Genomic DNA, 25,493 nt, shown 5'->3' on the forward strand with positions numbered 1-25,493 from the left:
AGCCTAGCCTGTATAAGGTACAACCTAAGGAATTGAACTATTTTCATCAAGATGTATTTTCTGTTTTAAGTTCGCCAAGGTGAATTCACCGCTTGTCCGCTGTTGTAGAAAAAGGAGGATGCTCTAACTAAGAATTCTAGGAAGACTTGTTCCAACGCCCATTTCTTGCTAATTATGTGATGATAGAAGCACTTCCATACAAGTTTGGTGCTAGGAGTCCCTCTAGTCGAATCAATAATCAATAGAACCAATAGGAACTTCTATGGGGAAATTATGATTCTCACTCAAGACCTCACATAGTAAATTGGGAAAGGGGCTAGCAACCGGGGGAAATCGATAGGAACTCCCCCTTCTAATAGATGTTCTGCCCTTCATTATTAACATCCAATCCATGCTAATAAGAAAAACGAGCGATTGCTAGTCAGCTTTCATTTCATGAAAAAAAAGGTAGGGGCTGAGTCTCTGAAGACTTTTCACAAGTCTTCCTATTATAGCAAAAAGAAAAAGTGGAACCACAAGTGTGAATGTCCCTTAGAAGTGAAGAAAGTTGGGGTTACACCATAAAATCAATTGGCAATATGATGAGAAGCCTAACCTCTTATAAACCCATGCAATGTCCTTCATTCCATCAATGTGGGAGAGAAGCTCAATCTCTTATAAGCCCATGCAATCCCTCCTCCCATCAACGTGTGACTCATTCTCAACAAGAAGTGTCACATGCTCGTTTTGATTGGAAATGGGGTGGGAACTTCAATCGGGCTTCCAGACATGCACTCAAAACCAGAGTCTGCTGCTCGTTGTAGGCAAAAGACGGCTTTAACCTCATTCTCCTATCTTAAATAAGGCCTGAATGGTAGCATAAAAGCCTTGGAATGGCAGCCACACTTGCGTCTCACTTTCTTTTTCCATCGAAAGCTTTCCACGTAGGTCTATAATAACCGTTTGTTAGGATGACTTCTCTTACTATGTTTCAACTTGTCTTGTTCGCGAATGAACCAGAAATAAATGAAGAAGGCCGCCCTAAGCACCAGTTGGGGATACTTACTATTAATATTAAGAAATAAGAGGCGGAGTGAGTTTCTGCTGCCCAAGAGACTGGGTTTTTACCCTTTATTGGAACTTTTGACAGTTTATCCATTTCTTACATCGCGTGAAGGGATTACAGGAGGCTGACGCCCTATCTGGAACCCCCCTAAGCACTGGTAATCCTAATAACAAGAAAATTTCTCGCATAGCAACTTAACTAGCCACTCTCTCAAACAGGTAGGACCACGAGTATCAGAGGTTGTACTTACGTAAGGAGATATATACTTTCCTTTCATCAATTCACAACGTAATAAGCAATCATTGGACGAGTGATTTACTATTTTTGAACATGTGTAAAACATCTATTGGATAGGTGACTCACTCATAAAACTATATTTTGCTAGCAAAAGAGAATTGCTTATACATAAGTTGTAATCGTAGACGACTGATGGTAGCGTTCCTTTACAAGAGATGTGGAATGGAAGGAGTGGGATTCTTGATTGTCCTTGAAAATATATGCATTCTCTCTTATTTCTCACATCGCTGGAATTGGAAGCTGAAGCCCTATCTGGAAACCCTATTTGGATCGGAAGCCAACTTATTAAGCACTTTGGTAAACCTAATCACAAGAAAAAAATTTCGTATAGCAGCTCGACTACCCATTCTAAACACGTGGGATGAGCCGCTACTGGAGGAGTGATTTACATTTTAAACACCGTGTTAAATATTATTAAATGAGTAATGCCGCTAAAATTATGTTTTAGTTGTAAGAGAGAATCTCTTCCATATTACACCCGTTTCTTATGAAAGTGCTTAGGCTTGCCCCCAATCAAAATTCTCTCCCCAGAAACACATGCAATCTTTCCATCTAGACACGGCGAGCCTGTCTCCACGTATTGGGCGAAAACACATCATGCATGCGAAGTGCTCTTTAGTGATAAATTTTTAGTTGTGACAGAAACACGGATGATACACCACGTGTTTTTATGTAAGTGGTTGAAAATTAAAATTTTTAAGTTATTAACCTTTTAACATACACATTCCACCATTTATATAAGGACACCTGATATACCACCTCATACGATGGTCACTCTAAAAAATCTCTCATCCTTGGTAAATGAGAACTGAGGATTCTATAAAGAGTCCCTAAAAACTATGAGGAGGATCATATGGATCATAATGTTAAGGGTAATTCGTTTGACATCTTTATCGTATAGAACAGAGTGCTTCCACTTTCCAAGAAACCCTAGAATACAGCCACGAACATGAAACAGAAATGGAAAAGAAAATAAACAACCAAGAAAAAGAGCATTCATTGAAACCTTCTTAGAATGTAAATGGCATTGGTAGGGCTGATTCGGTATGGAATACCGAACCGAAATCCTAGTTTTGATTCCCACACCAAAGTTTTCGGGAATCCAAATTTCAAGATTGATCCTAAACCAAATTTTTGGAAATCCTGAAATAGTTTTGGGATTTTGGGACAAATCAGGAATCCCGAAATAGTTTTGGGCTTTTGGGCTATTGGACCAATACTTGACATATTGAGCTTTTGGGCTAAACTTTAACCTTTAATATTGAAATTGTCAGCCCAATTGTCATTCTGCAATTAACATAATCAAACCAAAATCCTTCCTATATTATTAAGTAACAAAATCGCCTATTGGAATTAACAAAATCCATTCTGCAATTAATATCGGACAAATTTGAACTAACAGGAGTAAATTAAATGTTTGATTAACTGTGAAACATCGGACAGTACTAACATCAGGACATTACTAACAACAGTTAAATCGAAAGCCAAAGATTTCCAGCAAAGCTATCCAAACGCAAAGACAATCAGCTGTTCTAAGTGATTGACTTTGTACGGTTCTTGTTCAAACTATTTAAACGAGCAAAAATAATGAAAAACATCAATTACAAACAACATTTCAAACAAACAAACACACCAAACCAAAGCACCAATGGATATCGATAGTCGGATGTTTACCTAGCAGCAGTGGGACACAAGAGAGTCCCTTGCTTGTTGATCTTCCCCACACGAATAGATACGAGAGGTATACAGAAGCACCTAGCAAGCATTCCAACTTCCGCCGGCTCGAAATGCTATTCATCAAACACAAAGTGTGAGATCATCAACTTGCAAAACCCGAAATCAATATAAACTTAACCCCAAAAAGTATGCCCACATTTCGACAGGTTTCAACAACCTCCATATCAGTTCCATTTGCTAGAAGAACAAAAATAATGAAAAACATCAATTACAAATAACATTTCAAACAAACAAACACACCAAACCAAAGCACCAATGGACATTGATAGTCTGATGTTTACCTAGCAGCAGTGGGACACAAGAGAGTCCCTTGCTTCTTGATCTTCCCCACACGAATAGATACGAGAGGTATACAGAAGCACCTAGCAAGCATTCCAACTTCCGCTGGCTCGAAATGCTATTCATCAAACACAAAGTGTGAGATCATCAATTTGCAAAACCCGAAATCAATATAAACTTAACCCCAAAAATTATGCCCACATTTCGACAGGTTTCAACAACCTCCATATCAGTTCCATTTGCTAAATTTTACAAACCCTAATCTAGAAGAACAAACTTTTCTATTCAACACAAAACGAATAAGATGCATCGAGCAGTGCAGAAGGAATACACCAGAAACAGAAATATTATATCTCAAGTCCATTACAAAGATTAAGAGCAACCATAAATCAAGGTAAATGAACCATTATGGTTTCCACTCACTAAATCAAAGATCAGTGCATGATAATGTTGTATCGGATCTCCGTGCTTGGCTGCAAGTCCCGATTCCACAGAAAGAGTTCGAGGAGGAGGCGAAGGAGCTCGGGTATGCTAGCTTCGAGGAGGAAATAAATGAATTATAGAAGAACCATATGATTAAAAACCCCAAATTTCAAACAAAATATAACACGAAATTGAAAACCCCAAATCCAAAACACTAGAATTCAAATGCCCAAATTAAAAACGAATTGAAGCCACAAACAGACTTGCCCACATCAAGATTACCTGATGAAGACAAGAAGATTACCTTAATGAGGAGAGAAGTAGAAGGAAGCAGATGTGGCTGTATTGATTATCGAATGCAGAGGAAGTTGTCAAATGCAAAAAGAAAATGGAACATTGGATGTAGCGTGAAGGTAAGGGGGAGAGAGTGAAAGAGTGGATGTGGTGAGAGAGAGAGAGAGGGAGGGAGAGGGAGAGAGAGTTAAAGAGTGAAGGTGGGTTCGGGGTCGGGCGGAGAGTTTCAGTCTTCCAGACTCAGACAGTCTGAAAGTGAAGGTGAGGACCGTGAGGTCGCTGAGACTGAGAGAGGGTTTCATTTTGAATCAACGGCTGAGATTAATTATCACGGTATATAATATTTAAAACTATATATTTTTTAATTTCATTTCGGTTTGGGATTACCAAAAAAGTCAGATTGTGAGACCGATTTCCGTACCTAAATTTCGGGATTGGTTAGGGATTGAGTACCTAAATTTTTCAGGATTTTTGGTATTTTTTTTCCACCCCTAGGCATTGGTACTTGAAAATTACTAAAAGGGTAAAAATTTATACCATTTGGTTATATGGGATCGGGCGCGATCAGTAAAATGAACATTGATAAGTCGATATTATACTATATATTTTACCTTTATCTTAGTATTAATTTATTAGTTATTTTGTGAGAATTTTGATACTTTGATTTATATTCTTAATGTAGGAATTTTGACTTCCTCTTGAGCAAAAAGTAGTCAAACGGTAGAATTTTTGAGTGATTCCAATTAGAGGATGTTTGTGAGTCTCTTAGCTTGTTCGTGTCAAAGTTTCACATTTTTCTACCAAGCGGTTATTTTTTGGTGATGAAATAAAGAAGCAGTGCTGGAAAGTGACTTTTTTTGGCTTAATTGTGATTTTTGGAGCCCAATATGACCTCCGATGGATTTGTGACCTTCTAGAGAAGTGTTCAGCATAATCCAAGCTTTAATTCCATTTTGGGCCGGTTTTGGAGTAGATTTGGGTCCAAAATGTGATTGTGCAGATTTTAGGCGAATTTTACTAGTCACTTTAGGATTATGTTTCTTAATTTATTTTAATTTATTTAGTTTCCTAGTCTTATTCTAAGACCTTCTCTAGGTAGGTTTTTATTTTGTAGTAGTATAAATAAAGCTTGGATTGGAGAGAATACGCATTATTCTGGAGAATTTCGAACTTGCTTACGGTGTTTTCAATCATTTTTCTAGTTAATAATATTTTCTTTAGTTTTTATTATGATTATGTGTAACTAGTTGTTTTGCTAGGGAGAGGCCACGAGCCTTACCATGAATATGTGATTTTATTAATTTGCTTATGAATGGATACATGCTTGCTTTGAATTATTAATCACCGTGATTAAACTATCTAATTGTCTTAGTGATTCACGACCAACTCTTTTTGGGTTTTTCAAAACAATTTTTTCAAATTTTTAGGGGATTTTCGGATTTTTAAGTCAACACACACTAAGGTATTTAGACAAGTAATTTGATGCAATTTTTGTTGGAACATCACCCTAAAATTGAGGAGGGCTTCTTGTGATTAGTAATTGTAAGTTCACTTAGGGCGAACATCACACTCTTAAGAGTTGCATGGTTTTTCAAAGGGTTTTCACAAAAGCTTAATGAGTCTTGCATATTTATATTTGATTTGAATATCACAGGCGGGTTGCATGTCAGATATACATTTTCGCTTGAACATCAAAGAAAATATGTATTAGGAAAGCCTAACATTCAAAGCATAGATGTGGAAATTCATAAGTAATTGGTAAAATTTCATAGGATTGATAATGATGACGGCGGAACCTAGTGTTTAAATTGTTTTCCAAAATTGTTTTATTTTGCTTCTTTACTTTGTTGATCTATTTAATTGTTTTTATTTAAATTCGTTTTTGTTATTTTAAATTCCAAAATCAACCTTTTTCGAAACTTTGTTTCAAATAATTAGCTGAGGATTAGTTTAAATATAAATTATTCATTCAATCAATGTGGAAAACGACCTTTCTTAAGTTGCTGTACTACGATAATCATGTACTCTTACAAGTATTTTTAAATATTTTTATCCATACTTTTAAAAGTGATAAAAATCCTACCAAACATTCTTCAACCATCCAATAAACCCAGGAAAACTCAGGCTGGTTATTTAAACCCCACCGTGGGCCATCAGCGATGACCTGTGATTGAAGAATAATTAGAGTTTCCAATCAGTCCATTTTCACTGTGAAGTTTGGTTGTGGTAACTTTTTCTTTTATGGTTTACCACGCCAACTCCATCAAAAGTTCCCAAATAATCATGATCACGGCCCGATTATGGAAAAGGATGCGGTGCACTATGGTAACCAATTTCAGGCCTTTGCTGCTGCTGCTGCTGCTGCTGAAGCTCAGATTGCTGCAGCTGATTATAATCACTACTTTGTTTTTGCCACAAAGTTTGCATCATGGAAAGGACTTGACAGCCGATTTGGCAAAGCCGTCAACCAAGGTGGAGTTCAAAGGACTTGGTTGACCACACAAGCGATTAATTTGTAAGGCAAGAAGAAAGATTATTCCGAAGGGAAAGGAAGTATGAGTATGAATATGCTAGTGCTAAACCCATCTATGGCACATGGTTCATGATTGTTTTGTTCAAGTATGATGAAGTTTGGATTAGAGGTATCAAATCAACCTATTGAGTTGTTAATGGGTACTCTTTGCAACACTTTTAGTTTGTTATCACAGTAATATATAGACAAAGTTGGTAGTTGTGATGATGATGTAAGATGAAATCAAACTAAATGGATCTTAATAGGTACCCATTAACGACCCTATGAATTGATTTGGCACCTCTAGTTTGGCCCATAATCCACATATATTTTGTATTTTTTTAAGCTGACCAAAAAAGAAAGTTTTTGTATTTTTAGCCTTCATTCGAGATCAACTTCAATTCAAGGAGTTCTTTACAAGTGTGAGAGCCTAATGAAAGCTATAAATGCCTTTGTGAGTCATTTCAATCCTTAAAATGGTGGACTGCTGTGGCGAAATTACTAGCTAGTTTCTTTTTAAAATTAAGAAAGACCTAAGTAATTGAAATGTAATTTATTTTAAAACTCACGGGCAAAAAAATGTGGAGTGATCTGGAGTGTAATTTGTTTGGGGCACTGAAGCATGCAACAGGCATGACTGCCATCAATAGAGGCTTAGAGAATCCCCTACGTACGAATAAACTATCTTCTTCCCCTTTAACCTCCTTACCATTGAGTTTGCTCTACACTATGCTATAAATATGGTACACAAATCCATAAGTTTTCATCCTATTCTCGACATTCTATCTAATTAAGCATTATATTTCGGGTCTTAGGGAAACAAATGGAGAAAGCCAAAGTGATTTTCTTGATGGCGCTTCTAGTTTTTGCCTTTGGTATGCCACTTTCTTTTCACGTTGCATTTCTATATTTCGACAACACGATTGTAAAATTTACTCATCTTAAACAATGAAGATAAGAAAGAGTTCGAACTCAGAATGCAGTATATTGATGAGGAATGTTATATCGACCGGGCCAAATCACTACTTACCTTATTTATTTCTAAAGTTTAGTTTTAATTTATTTTTATTATTAATTAAAAACTGTCGTCCACAAGAACTCATAACGGTTAGAAACTGAATGAATAATCTGAAGATGAAAATGTTAATCGATTACTGCAGGTTTTTCAAAAGTAATTGAAGCAAGAGACATAATAAAGGACGCATCAGTGCAATGTGAACTCCCTGTTGATTGTCTAAGCTTGTGTGGTGAGTGCACAGCCAACATGTGCAAAACTTGTCGATGTGTTTGTGGCTGTGCAAACAAGAAGTCCATGGCAGAAGCAATCACTGGTATGAAACAGTAAAAGATTAATGTTTTCATAAATTCTTAATAGTAATTAGTTAAGAGTAGTTAACTAGACTATCCTGCTTAATTATTTGATGATATTAATTATTTTTTCTTAATTTTTGTCAGGTTCTCGTCCTGGAGTTGGAGTTGAACGTCGACGTCGACATGATGACCCTCACCACTTCTGTTATTGGGACTGGCAGTGCAAGTACATGGCAACATGCCCACCTGGATGCAACGCTGACCAATGTAACAATGGATATTGCGCATGTACTTGTTAGTAAAGAATTTAACACCATTTCTCAAATAAAAAGTTACCACATAAATAAAACTAAGAATAAAAATGAGGTACGGACTAAATGAAAGTGTTGAAATTTGATCCGATCTGTTATATGAATAAACTCTAAATTGTTTCTTATTTTATCGGAATCAAGACTATGATTGGTCACATACTGTTTTATTTTTTTATTTAAAAAAATGGCACATTTGCTATCAATCTCTTAATTAGTTATATGCGCAAATACCACCTGAAGAAAAAATAAAATACTAATAAGTAATAACCATCTGAGTGCCACCTACATGTGGAGAGAAATGAAAATTCTAAATGAATTAACGAAATTTTCAGTAGCTTCAGTAATAGTAAAGAACCAATCCCCTTCTTTAATAAGAAACTAGTTTCCCTACTTAGGCTCAAGTGCATGCGAGAGGCCTTTTTTAATATATAACTAGTGCTAGACGCTCGTAAAAGTGTGTTACGTTAATTGTTTATTATTGTTATTCATTGGGTATAGACATTAATTATGCCGCTATAGTAATTGTGGCTTTGGGTTTTACACTTCCTGGAATCAAAGGAAGGGATGGATCAACTGGGCACTGATGGAAGAATTGCATGACGAAAGGGTACTTCTCATCAGATACAGAAGATACTTTTGGAACGTGTCCTTTGAATTTGGTTTGTATCCTTTGAATTATTGGTTTATATCCTTTCATCGACAGATATGAAATTCCTATCGATAGGCTTCGATCTGGTTCCCCTGACAAAGATATTTAATTCACTCACAACTACACTTTCATATTAAACATGCATCATTTTAAGCACTCAATTAAGTCCGTGTCTTAGAACCACGAGCTGGTGAATGACGGATTGTGAGGCTTTCTTCAAACTAAAAACTGAAGGTCTCGGATTTGAAACTCACTGTTGGTGTAAAAGCTAGATTTGTGAATAGGGGAGGCTGAAATGTCTCTGTCAGTCTTCCCACATTCAGAAGGGATGGATAATCGTGACTTGCCACCTCCTCCTTTTAAAGAGAAAAAAAAAAAGTTTGTTCTTAGAGTCGTTGAGAGAGTTGGGTTCGCTTGTTATTGTGGTTTGGAGTGCTACTATCACAAGAACAGAAGATTGTTGTATCTTAGGAGATGAGCACCGGCCTATCATGAGCATCCGTATGAGACGTAATATTATCTTAAAAGCATTCGTTAATTATCAATTAAAAACTCTAATGTTTCGCATGAAAAAAAAATCTATATATATGTTTGGAGAGATTCTAGTAACTTATTAAATTGTGAGAATTCCGAATTCCCGTGGTCCATTTTAATTAAGGGAATTTTAACGAAAATCTTTCGGTACTGTCTATTTTAACGAAAAATCACATTTTTACACTAAAAAGTCAATTATGATACTATTCACTTTACCCTTTATTTTGTACTTATCGATAAACTCAAAATTTTCAAGTCATTTTCAATAATTTTCTTTTTAATTAATAATTAGCAAATAATTTCCAAGAAGCTTACGAATTTTCCAATGTTTGACAAAAGTAGTGGCACGTCAAGAAAAGTCCGTTCCCATTTTCCATATAACATATTACTCTAGATTTGTAGAAAGTCAAATAGATGATACGATATCGATTATTTTTTCTTTTTATTAGTATTAAATAAAAGAAGAGGACTGTAACCATGTGATTACATTCAAAAGAGAGATTATACTAATTAATCAAGGCCCGGCAGAACTTGTTAAACGGGAGAGATTATTTTTATTAGAGAGTTGGATTATGTAATCTTGTTAACATCACCTCAATATACAAGCTGGTCAAACTTAAGAAGTGGCACGCATAATTGCAGACATTCCATGGCATTGAAATATGCAAAACAAAAGCTTTCCTGCCGACTACACCTATAATAGTAACCATGTGGGTTGCCAAGTTGAAGTCCATAATATATAAAAGAAAAATTAATTTTCAATAGTTTCGTAGGAAAGCACCACAAACTCGCATTTTTCTCTTGTCAACCAACAACTATTTTATGACAATTGAGTTCAGAAGTTAATTCAACAAAATGGAGACTGATATCATTACTCCAAATAATTATTGACCAATGTAGCACATTAGATCAGTTCACATTGTTAAAAGTTTGAAATTAGTGTTAGAGAGTACAAATTCGACATCGGAGATAAACGAAACTTTGCATGTGCTTAGAATAATTTGGTTACTTCCTGTATTTCTGATTAATTTTATAGTGAAACCTCAACTTCCTACCTTTAAAACACATCCACAAGTCTAATAAGAACCAAGGCTTTTTAGCCAAAATGGTTCTTGGGATTAACATAATTAGCTCCTCAATTTAATTGGTCATTGAGATTGAAAATCGATATAAGTGGTCTCTGAGTTTGTCCACCGTCAATTATTTTGGTCTTTCCGTGAAAAATCTCCGTTAAATTGAGGATATTTTTGTCCAATCAACCTCTCCACTTGCTTTCTATTTAACGGGGATTTTCCATTGAAATACCAAAATGATTTATGGTGAAAAATTAGGGACCACTTCTATTAATTGTCAATCTCAATAATCAAAGTGAGGGGTTATGTCAATCTCTTTTCACACTCTTTGTTATTGTTCATGCGCAAACTGTGTAAATACATCAGGTTATAGTTGCCAAACAATATGTAGATTCAGATTTAAACATCTTTTTACATATTGAAATTAACCCCACTTAGCTTGGAGCCAAAAACCTCCTTTACACAACTTCTCCCGTTGAAGATGCTGTTAAAACTTGTGAACAAGTGAAGACTTTTCAAGCAAAAAAAAAAAAATAATAAAAAGAAATAGTAGGCTCCAGTTTGCTTGTGCTGATATCAGTGGTCCAGCAGAATGCATTGCACAACAAATTGACAAGAAATGGTACTAACAATCAAATTACAACTTTGGGTATCTATATATCCGATCGATATTTGCACATATCTGCAACCAAAGCTAAGGTTCTCCACGGCGGCAAACATGCATGCATATTTGGACCACCGAATTGTTCAGCACAAAATCCTATATTTACATGCGTCGGTGAAAAATACACAAAGTCATGACCTGTAATTATACGTGACAGCTAGAGATAGAGAAGCGGCAGCGACACAGAGAGGGAAAAACACGGTAACGTACGTCTGAAAAATAGCTGGACCTCAATAGAACAGATTCTGTATATATGTGAAACTTGGAGACCAAGATTATTACTAGCATTATTCGATATGTCCCTTTTGCTGCTATCGCAGATGGAAGAAGCTAGGGTATGACACATCGCACATGGCTTTCTCATTTTTGTATATTTGTTGTTTAATTTGCAATGGAAACTTTGAAGGAATATTTGGATTAGATCAATCTCTCCTTCGTAAACAACGTTTTTTTCAGGATCTCTCGATACCTTTTTTCGTTTGAATATGAATTTGGCACTCCCAGTTTAACTGCAAAAACGCTTTGAATCGATTATTTTACAACTCGCTGGTGGTCTTGTTATCACAAAATGATTAGAATAGCTGGCTTCCGTTGAATTTGAATTATAAGACAAAAAAGGGCATTTTCATGGAAGTAAGATGTCAAACTAGGGATTATAAATACTTTAAATTCGAATCGACAGCCCATTTGATGTATGCCGCATTTAACCGCATATTTTGTAGGGATATATACACATATATTTGTTACCTTGATATCGATGGGTGTAAGTGTAACCGTGTAAAATGCTAGAGTGTCAAAAGAGAACTAAATGCTTGAGAATCTCAAAACACGGTCTTGGAAATGTGTCTTGGACTCGTGGTCCAGCTATACAAGCTCTACTTCACACTCGTGTGTATGCTTTCTAAGAGTATGAACACCTTCAAATTGAAAGTCCTATTACGTTATAGACCAGACAAAATTGGTCCACTAATATCACACGAGAAATTTCCAATCGACCTAGAGAAATTCCATTGAAGCAAATTACATTCCCGGTCGGAAGTAGGATTATGTATAGAGGACCGATTGAGAAGATAACAAAAATTCAACAACGTATAGTTTTCAAGAAAAGACAAATGAAAACGGCTATAGCATATGTTCTAGATTGTCGATCGAGTTGCATCAGAGATAGCTTAGATTGATACACTATGTCTAACAACATCATATGTCAAACTGTCTAAAGTGGCTCGAACATTCTCATGTACATGTTACTACTTGAACCTTAATATATAGTTGCATCAGATCATGCATCTATATATATATAGATATAAAAATATTCATAACTCATCCAGCACCCCGACCTGCATATGTATTCAGGGATGGAGGAAACAAAACCATATCTATCAATAAAATTTCAGATACAGAATACTATAGTTAATGCAGATGATTTAGATGTTTCGATTTTCCACGTTTTTCTTCAGCCACTTACACATGTACATGCACCTCACTACCTTAAATATATAAGGACCGTATATATTTCATGCATGGATCTACCTTTACTGCATATAGTAGTAGTAGAATATGCAAATCTCAATAACCTACATGAATGAAATTTCAATTTCGCGTGCTTACTCTTGAAGCCAATATTGGCAACCACATTTCTCTTCAATCTTCATGCATGTAGATATATTAAGACTTCCATGGCAATCAAATAAAATCCTTGAATTTTATTTGTTTATATTTAATTTATATTAAGACTTCCATGGTGATCAAATAAAATCCTCGAATTTTATTTGTTGATAGATGTGCATGATAATTAAAGATCAAAATCACTAGGGTAAAACTTATAATTATGAAAACGATCGAGAGAACGAATGAACCTTTCTTTCACTAACTAGCTAGCAATAAATTAAAGAAAAGCCTCAGTAGGCAAAACAGAAGAAGGTGGATCAGTATCATCATAATGGACATGTCCAAAATGATTAGTTCCAGTTTCTAGCTAATTGAGAATTAATTAACAAACCTCTAAACCGGGTCTTCATAATGCTTGCTACATATCCTCTCTTCTAAGCTTGTTTAGCAAAGCAGTTATAAGAGCATCCCTCTTCTCGGCTCTAGCCTCCTCCCTCAATCTCCTTTGCTCCTCCCTCTCCCTCCATCTCGTCTCCATCATTATCCTCTCGTTCTCCAACGCTTCCATCCTCTGCCTCCACTCCATCTCCTTTAACCGCCTCTCGTTCTCCCTTGCTTGAAACTCTTCCCTCCATTGCATTTCCATTTGCATTTGTTGCTTCATGAACCCCTCCAATATCTCCCTCACATTATTTCCACTTGCACTCCCACTAGTACCGCTGCTTCCGATATTGCTCATCTTCACCTTTTTCTTTTTGTTCCTCGCCGTGCTTCCCTTATTCTCTGCCTCGCTATCCTCGTTATCTTCCTCATCGTCTGAAGAAAGCGTTTTCTTCTTCGACCCGCTTGCAGCTCCGCTTTCTTCTGCCCACAGCATTCTCTGGATCCGTGCAGCGAAAATCGCTTGTAGCTCATTGTAAAACGGGAATTGCTGCCTCATAGCTTCCGGCTCCATTGTCTCACAACCCTAATTATATATAATCACAAAGCAAGAAATAAATACGTACATAATAGCACTGTATACTTATCAAACACATGAAGGCTGTGTGGTAAAGCTTTGCAAGGGCTTGTAGCTCAGCTTATTAAAAAACATTCACTCATACACCCAAGGTCTTCGGTTCGTTCTCACTAACCTTTTGAAGATTTGGGTTGAGGAAATAAGGAAAAACAAATCCTTAAATGAATTAGTATGTTTTCAAAGTGTGTGTGTTGATTAGATGGAAGATTAATTAGTTTAATTAGATAGATATAATTTTAATCTAGTAATTATTTGGGTTTAGTAACATGTCTACCTTGTAACGAGTAACGAGGTTTTTCCACTTGCACTTGCACTGTTCTGCGCTGCGATGGTGACCTTTTTCCTTCATCCTCGTAGAAATCACTTCCCACAGAAGCTTGTTTCTCTTCGTCTCCATAAAAGTCTGATCGAGCTCGGCTCTGATCAGAAGCAAGTCCTTCGTCTCCTGAACGCTCCATTGAGGAAACCTATCACTCGCGTCCACCTGTACAGTTGCAGTACTAGGATGCTGCTGTTGAAGCTGCTGCTGCTGTTGTTGTTGAAGCTGAAGCTGAAGCTGCTGGGGATGATGTTGCTGCTGGTGGTGATGTTGGAAATGATGAGGATGATGTTCCATGACAACAAACGTAATCTTAAACAAAAGCGCTTTCGTGAAGATGAAGCTTTTGTGGTTCGGAAAAGCCGATGGGACTCAAAGAAAGAAAGAGAAGGATAAAGCTTTGATTATATGAAGGTTGGTGTGAATGGAAGGTGTGAATCCATAAGGACGAAAAGGAAAGAGAGAGATTTCGATCATCTTTTTTTTTTTTTTTTTTTTTAAATCGCTTCAAGAAAGCGCAGTTTAATTATTTTTCGTTCAGATTTGATAGATTTCAGAAAAAAGAACGAATTAAAACAAAGAAAAAGGAGAGAAAGAGAAGGAAGGAAAAGAAAAGCTTTTATTTTATATTGTGTTTCTCAATTGCTTCTTGCTGTTTAGCTTCTCATCTGTCTACGCGGAAACTCATTTTCCTTTTCTGTTTCTCTCTCTACTTTCTCTCTCTATCTTTTGTTTTAGTGTACATACATGATCCCATTTGTTCCCATTGCGTTTACGTGTCGTCACGCTTACGAGAAAAGTCTTGTTCTCAGCACCCTGTTTTTTTTTTTTTTTTTTTTTTTTTTAAATCTTGGACTCCAAGCCTTTTAATTGCTTCTTTACACAGTTCTCTCAATTTTGGCTGGCGAATTGGACGAATTGAAAATAATTAATTATAAAAAATTAACAACGTTATACGGAAGATATAAACAAGTGTGTAAATAACCATGGCCATTTTAATTTATCAAGTTTTTGTTCTTCAAGTTTCTGGTATTTGCTTTATGATGCGTGTGAAGGTGACAATAAATTGAGAGAAAGTGGGAGGGGGGTCGCTTCCAGATATTCCGTGGGTCACAAAGCGGCAAGGACCTTGATTTGCAAGCTTTTGCATGAACTTTTACATCTAAAGGTGCAAAAGGATTTATGTATTATCATGTTTATGCGCTGAGTTTTACTAGGAAAAGAAAAGACTTTTACTTGTCGGAAATAAAAGCAGTGTATGAGAAATTAGAAAGTTTGTAAAAATCAGCTCTTTAGTTACATATTTAAAAATGTTTATACCTTTTTATTTAAGAGTAATGTTAGGTATATTAAATTTGTAGACTAAACTTGCAAAATAAATGTGTAGCCAATATGAATGAGCAAATTTATCAACACTTAAATAATAAATCAATCATCAGCTTTTATGTACTTTAGTTTCTAAAATTGTCTTCAAATTTAGTCTCCTTAGCACTACCCTTACTTAAAACTCCTTGCTTGACACCACATTTTTAGGTACATGATGTCTTTCTTTTATTGGACTTGACAAATTAACCCATTAGGTTTTTAATCGGTACTCAATGGCATAACGAGTACCTATTTAGTTTGATTTCATTGTAATAAGGTGTATTACATTCTCATCACTACTACTATTCTCACTAACTATCAATATTACCATTACATTAAACTCATTGGCTACTCATTAAGAACCAATGAGTTAATTTGTCAGATCTATCAAAGAGTTAGCTTTCGATATATATTATTAGTTAGGCTCAATTGTTTTGAGGTTTTTCTTTTGTAAGTGTTACAAATCTAATTTATGTAAACTACACCTTTTAAATCACTTTCTAATTGTTTGAAGGGGAAACGTTATTTCCGGTTTTTGTACTACATTCGTGATAGTTTTTTAATTATGTACAATTTTGATCATATAACTAAAAAGGATTTCATTTTTTCAACTATATAATAATAGAATAAAATTGTTAAAATTGGAAAGCGTTACTACAGTATAGCCTCTCTAAAGTATACGGTTGATACCAAACCAATTTTTAACTTTATATAAGTTACTTAAGGTGTAACAAAAAAAAATATTATTTATTGACTTATTTATTCTTAATGAATGTGTTATTGCCAATTAGGATTAGTTGAATTGATAAGGATCGTTCTCTTCGTTAGACCAATGTCTAGGTGCGAATCCCGTTGCCTGGGCGATCTGTAAAACCCAAAAAAGGGGGTAAAGACCCCCTCTGTAAGTCCTCAAAGAAGCTTGTGGTACTTTCTGACCCTAGAATGAGGTGGCCTCCCTCCTCGAAACTTAAAAAAAAATGTTATATTTTCTAAATAGGATTTCTTGCGTGCCAAGTATTTTGTTTCTCATGTATTTTGTACTCATTGATAATTATAACCATTTGAAAGCGTGTTTCTTTAATATGGGGCCAAGAAAAATTATAACTTATTTATCATATGGAGTTTATTGCAATATATAAATGATTAATGTATTTTCTAAATAGGATTTTTGGAGCTATGTATTTTATGTCTTGCATATTTTTGTACTTATTGACAAATATAACTATGTATCAAGACGTGTCTCCTTAAAATGCGACAAATTACAATATAAAATTTATTCCAATACACAACTGATTTCAAATTGAGACAATTTTTTAAAACTTTCAAGAAGCTATTCTATTATAGAGTATTAATTTAAATTGTTTTTACCATACCACAATAAAATTTTACTGTCTCTAGAGTCAGAGATGGATTGTCTGCCCTCCCCTTCCCATACTCCTCCCATGCCCTTTTGTTTTGTGCTGTCACGGTTAAGTCATGTTAATATTTTATATTAATTTTTTTATAAAAATAATAAGACAAAAGACAAATTTTAACATAACTTAATTGTGATCGTACAAAACAGAAAAGCATGAGAAGATATGAAGAATGGAGGGCAAACAATCCATCTCCTCCAAAGTCTAGACACTCTGTGGGCCGTTATTATTTTAATCAGCCACGCGTTATTCTGCAATATCCCGTGTGTTGACAACTTGACGCCTACCATGTATTTCCACGTGGCCTGCATGCAGATATGATAAACGAGAAATGCCTTGGACCCACCAGTCTCATGGTTCACACTTGTGCCTGGTGTGACCCATTCGAATTATTTGACCCGAGAATGTTATATCAAGATATTCTCGGTTGGTAGATTACCAAAATGGTCATGGACACTTGGAGGAGAAACGGAGGGAAGGAGAGGGGTGGATGACCGACTTAGGTGGATTTTGTGGAATTTCACAAATTTGAATTGAGAGGTAGAACGTCTTTTGTTGAATGTGATGGTGTTGTATTTGTGTATTTCTATGGTGAGACCAGGGTGAAAGCAAGTTGTTTTCGTTGGAAGGACAAACGGTGTACCGTGGTTGATTAGAGAAAATTTTCAATGTGTCCAAAATATAGATCGAAATACTGCATGTCATTATAAAATTAGAGGACACATTAAAGAGAAAAATTTTCTTCAATTGTATAATAACATGTAGCGTTCCGCTTGTATTTCAACACTCTAAAAAAATCTCTCAATTGACCACACCATTACCTTAATAAGTTTAAACTTGTCATCAACTCTAATTTTACACTTATCCAATCTCTTTTTTTTTTTTTTTTTTTGTTTTGTTTGAGATGATGAGAAAACTAGTTACACTTCCGTTTAATCTCTTTAGTTGTTCTTCACATTTTACAACGTTAGACAATCATCTAAATCCTCTATTTTTAAGCCCAACCTCTAAATATCAACTCTTTCAAAACTACTACAAATCTAAAATCGTTTGGTCATCACACATTTATCCAAATATATAGACACTATGTAATAACCAATATAATTGAATATCCATATGACATTAGCACATTGGTTTATGTTAGATAAGCTTGCCATGGTGTAATGAGTTGGATTGAATAGGATTGGACTGTATTGCCACACAGGTTTGTTAGTTATCACTGTACTAGTATACATACACTAATGTATTGCCTTCGGTTCATTAATTAGGAACCATTGTGATTCAATTCTCTCTCTTTCTCTCTTGCTTTCTTCTTCTACAATGCATCTTTTTTCTCTTCTGCAATTCATAGTTTTTCTACATAATTATAGATTCATAACTCTGATTCAGTAGTGTCACATCCCGGCGCGGGGCGAATCACTTCCCGGGCCGCTCCACCACCGTAGCACGATATTGTCCGCTTTGGGCTTACCATTCCCTCACGGTTTTGTTTTTGGGAACTCACGAGCAACTTCCCAGTGGGTCACCCATCATGGGATTGCTCTAGCATCCCGGCCCAGGGCGGATCACTTCCTGGGCCCGCTCCACCACCGTAGCACGATATTGTCCGCTTTGGGCTTACCATTCCCTCACGGTTTTGTTTTTGGGAACTCACGAGCAACTTCCTAGTGGGTCACCCATCATGGGATTGCTCTAGCCCCCTTCTCGCTTAACTTCGAAGTTCTTACGGAACCCGAAGCCAGTGAGCTCCCAAAAGGCCTCGTGCTAGGTAAGGATGAGAATATACATTTAAGGATCACTCCCCTGAGCGATGTGGGATGTCACAATCCACCCCCCTTAGGGGCCCAACGTCCTCGTCGGCACATTTCCGGACAGGGATTGGCTTTGATACCAATTATCACATCCCGGCCTGGGGCAGATCACTTCCCGGGCTCGCTCCACCACCGTAGCACGATACTGTTCGCTTTGGGCTTACCATTCCCTCACGGTTTTGTTTTTGGGAACTCACGAGCAACTTCCCAGTGGGTCACCCATCATGGGATTGCTCTAGCATCCCAGCCCGGGGCGGATCACTTCCTGGGCCCGCTCCACCACCGTAGCACGATATTGTCCGCTTTGGGCTTACCATTCCCTCACGGTTTTGTTTTTAGGAACTCACGAGCAACTTCCTAGTGGGTCACCCATCATGGGATTGCTCTAGCCCCCTTCTCGCTTAACTTCGGAGTTCCTACGGAACCCGAAGCCAGTGAGCTCCCAAAAGGCCTCGTGCTAGGTAAGGATGAGAATATACATTTAAGGATCACTCCCCTGAGCGATGTGGGATGTCACAATCCACCCCCCTTAGGGGCCCGACGTCCTCGTCGGCACATTTCCGGCCAGGGATTGGCTCTGATACCAATTATCACATCCCGGCCCGGGGCAGATCACTTCCCGGGCCCGCTCCACCACCGTAGCACGATACTGTTCGCTTTGAGCTTACCATTCCCTCACGGTTTTGTTTTTGGGAACTCACGAGCAACTTCCCAGTCGGTCACCCATCATGGGATTGCTCTAGCATCCCGGCCCGAGGCGGATCACTTCCTGGGCCCGCTCCACCACCGTAGCACGATATTGTCCGCTTTGGGCTTACCATTCCCTCACGGTTTTGTTTTTGGGAACTCACGAGCAACTTCCTAGTGGGTCACCCATCATGGGATTGCTCTAGCCCCCTTCTCGCTTAACTTCGGAGTTCCTACGGAACCCGAAGCCAGTGAGCTCCCAAAAGGCCTCGTGCTAGGTAAGGATGAGAATATACATTTAAGGATCACTCCCCTGGGCAATGTGGGATGTCACAATCCACCCCCCTTAGGGGCCCGACGTCCTCGTCGGCACATTTCCGGCCAGGGATTGGCTCTGATACCAATTTGTCACATCCTGGCCCGGGGCGGATCATTTCCCGGGCCCACTCCACCACCGTAGCACGATGTTGTCCGCTTTGGGCTTACCATTCTCTCACGGTTTTGTTTTTGGGAACTCACAAGCAACTTCCCAGTGGGTCACCCATCATGGGAGTGTTCAAGCCTCCTTCTCGCTTAACTTCGGAGTTCCTACGAAACCCGAAGCCAGTGAGCTCCCAAAAGGCCTCGTGCTAGGTAAGGATGAGAATATACATTTAAGGATCACTCCCTTGGGCGATGTGGGATGTCACAAGTAGTGTTAGGACAATTTTCTTTAGTTAAATACTTAAATTGACAACGTTAACCTCAATTGCATGATTTATAATTTGGGTGATTTTTTTGCAGAGTTGATCAATGGACTAAAAAACAATTTTGATCACTGTGCAAGGTTGAAAGATGAGAATAAGAGCCGAAAAGGTAGAAGAAGAAGGCCTGACTAAGAAAATAGATAACATTCCCGCAAAGGCCAGTAATTGATTGGTGGTAATATTTAGAACCATATTCTCGTACATTAATAACTTTCTCATACTTTGGATATTCTCAAATCTAGAAGTGGAGATGTTTAAGAAATTGTCCATAAAAAAAATGTTATTAATTACCTTAAATTGGTGAACACACTTCACCTACTACACATTATACACTAGTGGAAACCGTAAAGAAAAATAAACTAAAATGACAATATTTTTAGTTATTTCTTTTAGCGATTGTCAATATTTGTAGTTAGAAATTGAAATGACTTTGACTCAAGCAAACCTTACTAAGTATTATTTTGCTCCTTCAAATTCAAAGGGTTATAAGTGATGAACAAGTCAAATTTCAATGGTGTGCAAAGCAACCTTAGTTGGCTTTCATATATCATCTGAAAAGGAGAACATAGGAACAAGTAATTTTAAGGGGTGTGCCAAGAAACCCCAGTTGACTTTCATATATATCGTCTGAAAAAGAAAATGTAAACTTATAATTAAGTAGGACATTAACGTGATTGGTAGTATATAGTGATTGAATTTAGCCCTAAGCTCACAGGGCAAACCCTATTCTCCATTATTAGGAGAAAACAACAACTAATTTGTTGAGTTAAATAAAAAAGGGAGCGGGGACCTCAGTTGGTGTCTTCAAATTGGCCACCAAATTAAGCGATGGTCAAGCTGTGCAGGTGTGCATGCATAACGCGCAGTAAATAATTAACCGAAGATGTTGGCGTTAATTTGGTTTTCTGTACAAAGTGGTGCAACAAAAGTCCAATCCAAGGGTATTAACTTGACGCGTTTGGAAACACTCAAGAAAAAATTTGGTCGGTATTCGCATTTGGATAATATTTCATTACAAGGAGAATGCGGTGCGATTAATGCATTTCTCTATCATATAAATTTCATATTTTATTTTAGGAAATTCTACAGTACCTTATTATAAAAATAAAGGGATCGATACCATTTAAGACGATACACTATGATGGTTCAAAATTACATTGAAAGTTTACATAATTATCTTGACATTATATTTAATTACACAAAAATGACGTTTGATATTACTGTACCAATTTTGTCTTTTATGATGTGGACGTTAGATTACGTTGTTAGGATAGTATATTATAGTTGGATATTACCGCATTACAATTTAACGTTCCAATTAAATGATACTGATACCTTAGTTTTTATTAGTAAGGTACCGTAGACGTAATTAACCCTACAAAAAAATCATTTGAATCAGAAATTTAGTCATTCAAATGTATGGAAGAAATCTGCTGACACACCCTAACCGAAATCAAGGCGTGCTGGCCGTCACATGAGGGTGACATAGTGTCACATCCCAGCCCAGGGCGGATCACTTCCCGGGCCTGCTCCACCACCGTAGCACGATATTGTCCGCTTTGGGCTTACCATTCCCTTACAGTTTTGTTTTTGGGAACTCACGAGCAACTTCCCAGTGGGTCACCCATCATGGGATTGCTCTCGTACACTACTCGCTTAACTTCGGAGTTCCCATGGAATCCGAAGCCAGTGAGCTCCCAAAAGGCCTCGTGCTAGGTAGGGATGGGAATATACATTTAAGGATCACTCCCCTGGGCGATGTGGGATGTCACACGTAGCCATGTGCACAGTGCGGAAGCAAAATATAATAATAAAAGTACGAATAAATAAAAACCAAACTACAAAACAATGTAGTTAACGTACAAGTGCAAGTGTAAATGTGAAAAACAATATTCAGAGCATAGAAAACCTATTGCAGTCCATATGAACAAACACTAACTAAACACACCCAGAGGTGGTCCTACACTGGAGATAATATGTCAGATATGCCGTGGATTCCTCGTAAGCCATCAAAAGAGCAAACCAAACTAGAACCTGGAAGGGCGCAAAACAGAAAGTGTGAGTGGGCAAAAACAAAGCTTTTCAAAATCATTTCATTATCAAAAGTTCTAACCCCTCGCCGTAAAACCTGTATAGTTTCCCAAAAAATAGAATATACACATATATCGAAAACATGTTCAGAAATATGCCATGTCGAATGCCTCCACATAAAATGTAAGTAACACAGGTAATGTCAATCAATGCAATGTAACATGTCAGCCAGAGTCACCTAACGTGACCTGTACGGCTGAATCTAAAGCTCAAATCCCCAACTCACTAACTATACCTGCACACGAGTCGGAACCACCTAAAGTGGTTTGTACGACAGGACTGGGTGTAAATAAATACACTCAAGTGCTACGATCACGTGAAGACTGAGCGAATAATTGCGGGTCACCTACGAGTCGGAACCACCTATAGTGGTCTATACAACAAGACTGTGCACTTAACTTAGATCCAAGATGAGTGTGTGGTGCAAGAGGTGAACATCAAGTGAAGGACTATGCCCTACTCTGGGCAGGAGCACTGACACCGGGGGTGCATGTTATGAGATCTCTATGCATCTCACATAAATACTAATTCACAACCATAAACCATAAACTTACCTGGAACTTACCTGTGCGTCCGCAGCACTAAACATACATATATGCAACTACTAATGCATAAATAAATAGGCAAACACTATGCATGACATTTAAAACATATAAACATTCCATATCATTTTCTGGGAAAAACCACAAGTATATAGGTATATACGGAAAACCAAAAGCTCACTCACTGATATGTGGAAGGGTCGTAACCCCCTTGCCTCGAGTGACTGCGCTCGTCCTCAGAATAGGTCTCACCTATATGCCAAACAACTATAAAAACGTCAATTTAAAGCACATAATCAAAACTAGGTAATAACTTCTCATACAATGCTCAAATGGGGTGTGTGTGAATACACCAACGTAGTCTACTCAACCTCACGAACATCCCCATATTTTTAAAATAATTTTCTGACCACCCACGCGCCGCCACGCGCTGACCAAGGTACGGCCAGACGCGCCAGCCACGCGTGGACACGTGTGGTAACCCTAATGTCGTTAGGGAATATTCCGTCCAAAAATGGAATATACCGTTATATATACCTGACGCCGTTAGTAACGCCGTTAGTATATTCCGTCAAAATTGACAGAATATTCCTTGTCTTCTCTTATGAGTCTCGCCGGCCTCTGCCGTCCGCCGTTGTCAGCGCCGCCGTCTACAATACGAATTTTCACCGGAAATTGGAAAATTTTCAAAACTTCATATCTTCTTCATTTCTCAACCAAATTCCATGAAATTGGTACCAAAATGAAGCTTACAACGAGTAGAACAAAACCTTACCACTTTGAAGCCCTGAAATTCACAGAATCTCACCGGAGAAACCTCGCAAAATCCGGCCAACCTTAGAACTTGCTATCCCGACGTCCAAAATCCTTCAAACTTGTTCCCCGAATTTCGTGAGAGTATTCTAAAGCTCCCTAAGACCTTAAAATCCACTGAAACCTTCACGATGATTAGTGCATGAACAGTGCATGAAAATTGGGTTCTCGGGTTCTAGGGTTTTCGAGGGTTTCAAGTTCTAAAAATGGTATGGATGAACTCAAGAGCTTGCAAGGAGTTCAAATCTTACCTTCTAGACGTCGATCTGTGCGTGAAAGGTTGGTTTTGAAGTTTGTCCGTACACTTGCAAAGGAAATGAAAGAAAATCCGAGAGAAGGAAGAGAGAGGGAGTCACGGGAGTGTGTGGTATGGGTGTGTATGTGTCATGTAGAGTCAACCACCAAAAACAACTAAACAACACACCAAAATGGCAAATACCCACCAAGGGCAAAATCATCATTTCACACCAACGGTACGAATAATCCGGAACGGGCTGTCACATCTGCTTTATGAATACCAAGTAATATATGTATGATGAACTATCCATTTATTTGATACCTTTGAATGATTAAACAATTTCCGATTCGAATGATTTTTCTTTGTAAAAAGGATCTTTAGTTGAAGATAAAAAATTAAAAGGTTCTGACGGTGGAATTTATACAGTGAGTGACGCAAGTAATATCCTTCACATTTAACACGAGACGTGACGAAATTTGTGAGAACCTATTGCTGAACTTAACTTAGAAGAATAATATACGCCACAAAAAATTAAGTGCTCAGGTTAAATTTTTTTGGAACGTATAGCAGGTTTAATACGATAATAACCTGTTGTTGTCTGCTTATTCATGAAACACGATAATCATAAATTATTTTTATAAATTGGCTGAACAATATTTAGCCTAATAATTATTTTCAATTCTTTTTTAAACTAATCATTTAGCCTACAATATTATTTATTTTATTTTTTATAATTATGCAAGTATATGTTTTGGCAAAGTGTTTGAACATATGTTATATAATCTGTTTGGAATAATTTTATGGTATTCCAAGTTGTTTTCATTATGTCGTAATTAATATTATATGATAACATTTCATAGCTGGATATTCAATTAGAGAAAACAAAATGAGAGAAACAAATAATATGCCACGATAAACTCGTAAATGGTTTAGGTTTATATATTTGAACACAATAAGTTAACGGATCAAAATAAAAGTTAGCATAAATTACAAAACACAAGCACGTTAAAAAACATGTACTCAAATTATGCATCGACTAGACAAGCCCTTCCCTTTGTTTCTCTAATAATATATAGATAAGCCCTCCAAGGCTAGTTTTGTTCATACAAATATATTTGTCTACATTAACCACACTATGTAATTTTTAATCTGAGGGGACAAATGGACAAATATCTTAGGACAATCTTAGAAGCAAACTTGGCTTGCAGTACTTGGCCTTTTCAAAGAAGACGCAAAATATGACGAAGTAGCATACGCACAACATAAGAAGTTTTACTTGGATTGATTGCGATACTTTGATCTTAATCAATTACACACTTTGACTTTGTTGCTTCCTCAATTGACAATGGATGCTATAGTCTCATCTTTTTCAGAAATAACGTGTTCAACCTCTCAGAATCCGAAAGTCCAATAGGCTATTTAAGTCAAGCCAAAGTATATGGCTTTGATAAAAACCACAACAAAAGCTTATTATTATAGCAAGTCCACCTGTCTTAAGAGGTCAAGGGCAAGGCAAGGCAAGAGCAAGGGTATATGAGTTGCACTTACCATTCTTCCTGAATATTACTTGTCTTTTCACAAATATATACTTTTAGTCTTTACGCTTTGAAAACAAAACAATTTTACTTCCAATAAATTATTTTATATACAAGACAAAATCATAGCATTACAACAAACATAATTAATTATAAAAAGACGAATAACTCCCTTA

The 25,493-nt window shown here is 37.1% G+C and overlaps 1 protein-coding gene and 1 long non-coding RNA gene across 4 annotated transcripts; both read right to left on the reverse strand.

The window, feature by feature from the left end:
• Window positions 1-2,747: 2,747 nt before the first annotated feature.
• LOC137746117 (uncharacterized) lies at window positions 2,748-4,329 on the reverse strand. Of its 3 annotated transcripts, none has more exons than XR_011069766.1 (5): window positions 4,086-4,329; window positions 3,782-3,893; window positions 3,361-3,476; window positions 3,017-3,132; window positions 2,748-2,908 (listed from the first exon to the last, which is right to left on the reverse strand). It is a non-coding gene; the product is annotated as an uncharacterized lncRNA (long non-coding RNA). The 3 variants fall into 3 exon arrangements; XR_011069765.1 differs by adding an exon at window positions 3,216-3,256 and having other exon boundaries at window positions 2,748-3,132; XR_011069764.1 differs by having other exon boundaries at window positions 2,748-3,132.
• An 8,640-nt stretch (window positions 4,330-12,969) lies between these two features.
• Window positions 12,970-14,704, reverse strand: LOC137746235 (trihelix transcription factor GT-3b-like). The gene is made up of 2 exons (XM_068486310.1): window positions 14,030-14,704; window positions 12,970-13,704 (listed from the first exon to the last, which is right to left on the reverse strand). The coding sequence occupies exons 1-2, from the start codon at window positions 14,369-14,371 to the stop codon at window positions 13,156-13,158; spliced, it is 891 nt and encodes a 296-aa protein (XP_068342411.1). The 5' UTR covers window positions 14,372-14,704; the 3' UTR covers window positions 12,970-13,155.
• Window positions 14,705-25,493: the final 10,789 nt, after the last annotated feature.

This window comes from Pyrus communis, chromosome 9 (assembly GCF_963583255.1).
Source record: "Pyrus communis chromosome 9, drPyrComm1.1, whole genome shotgun sequence".
Lineage (NCBI taxonomy): Eukaryota > Viridiplantae > Streptophyta > Magnoliopsida > Rosales > Rosaceae > Pyrus > Pyrus communis.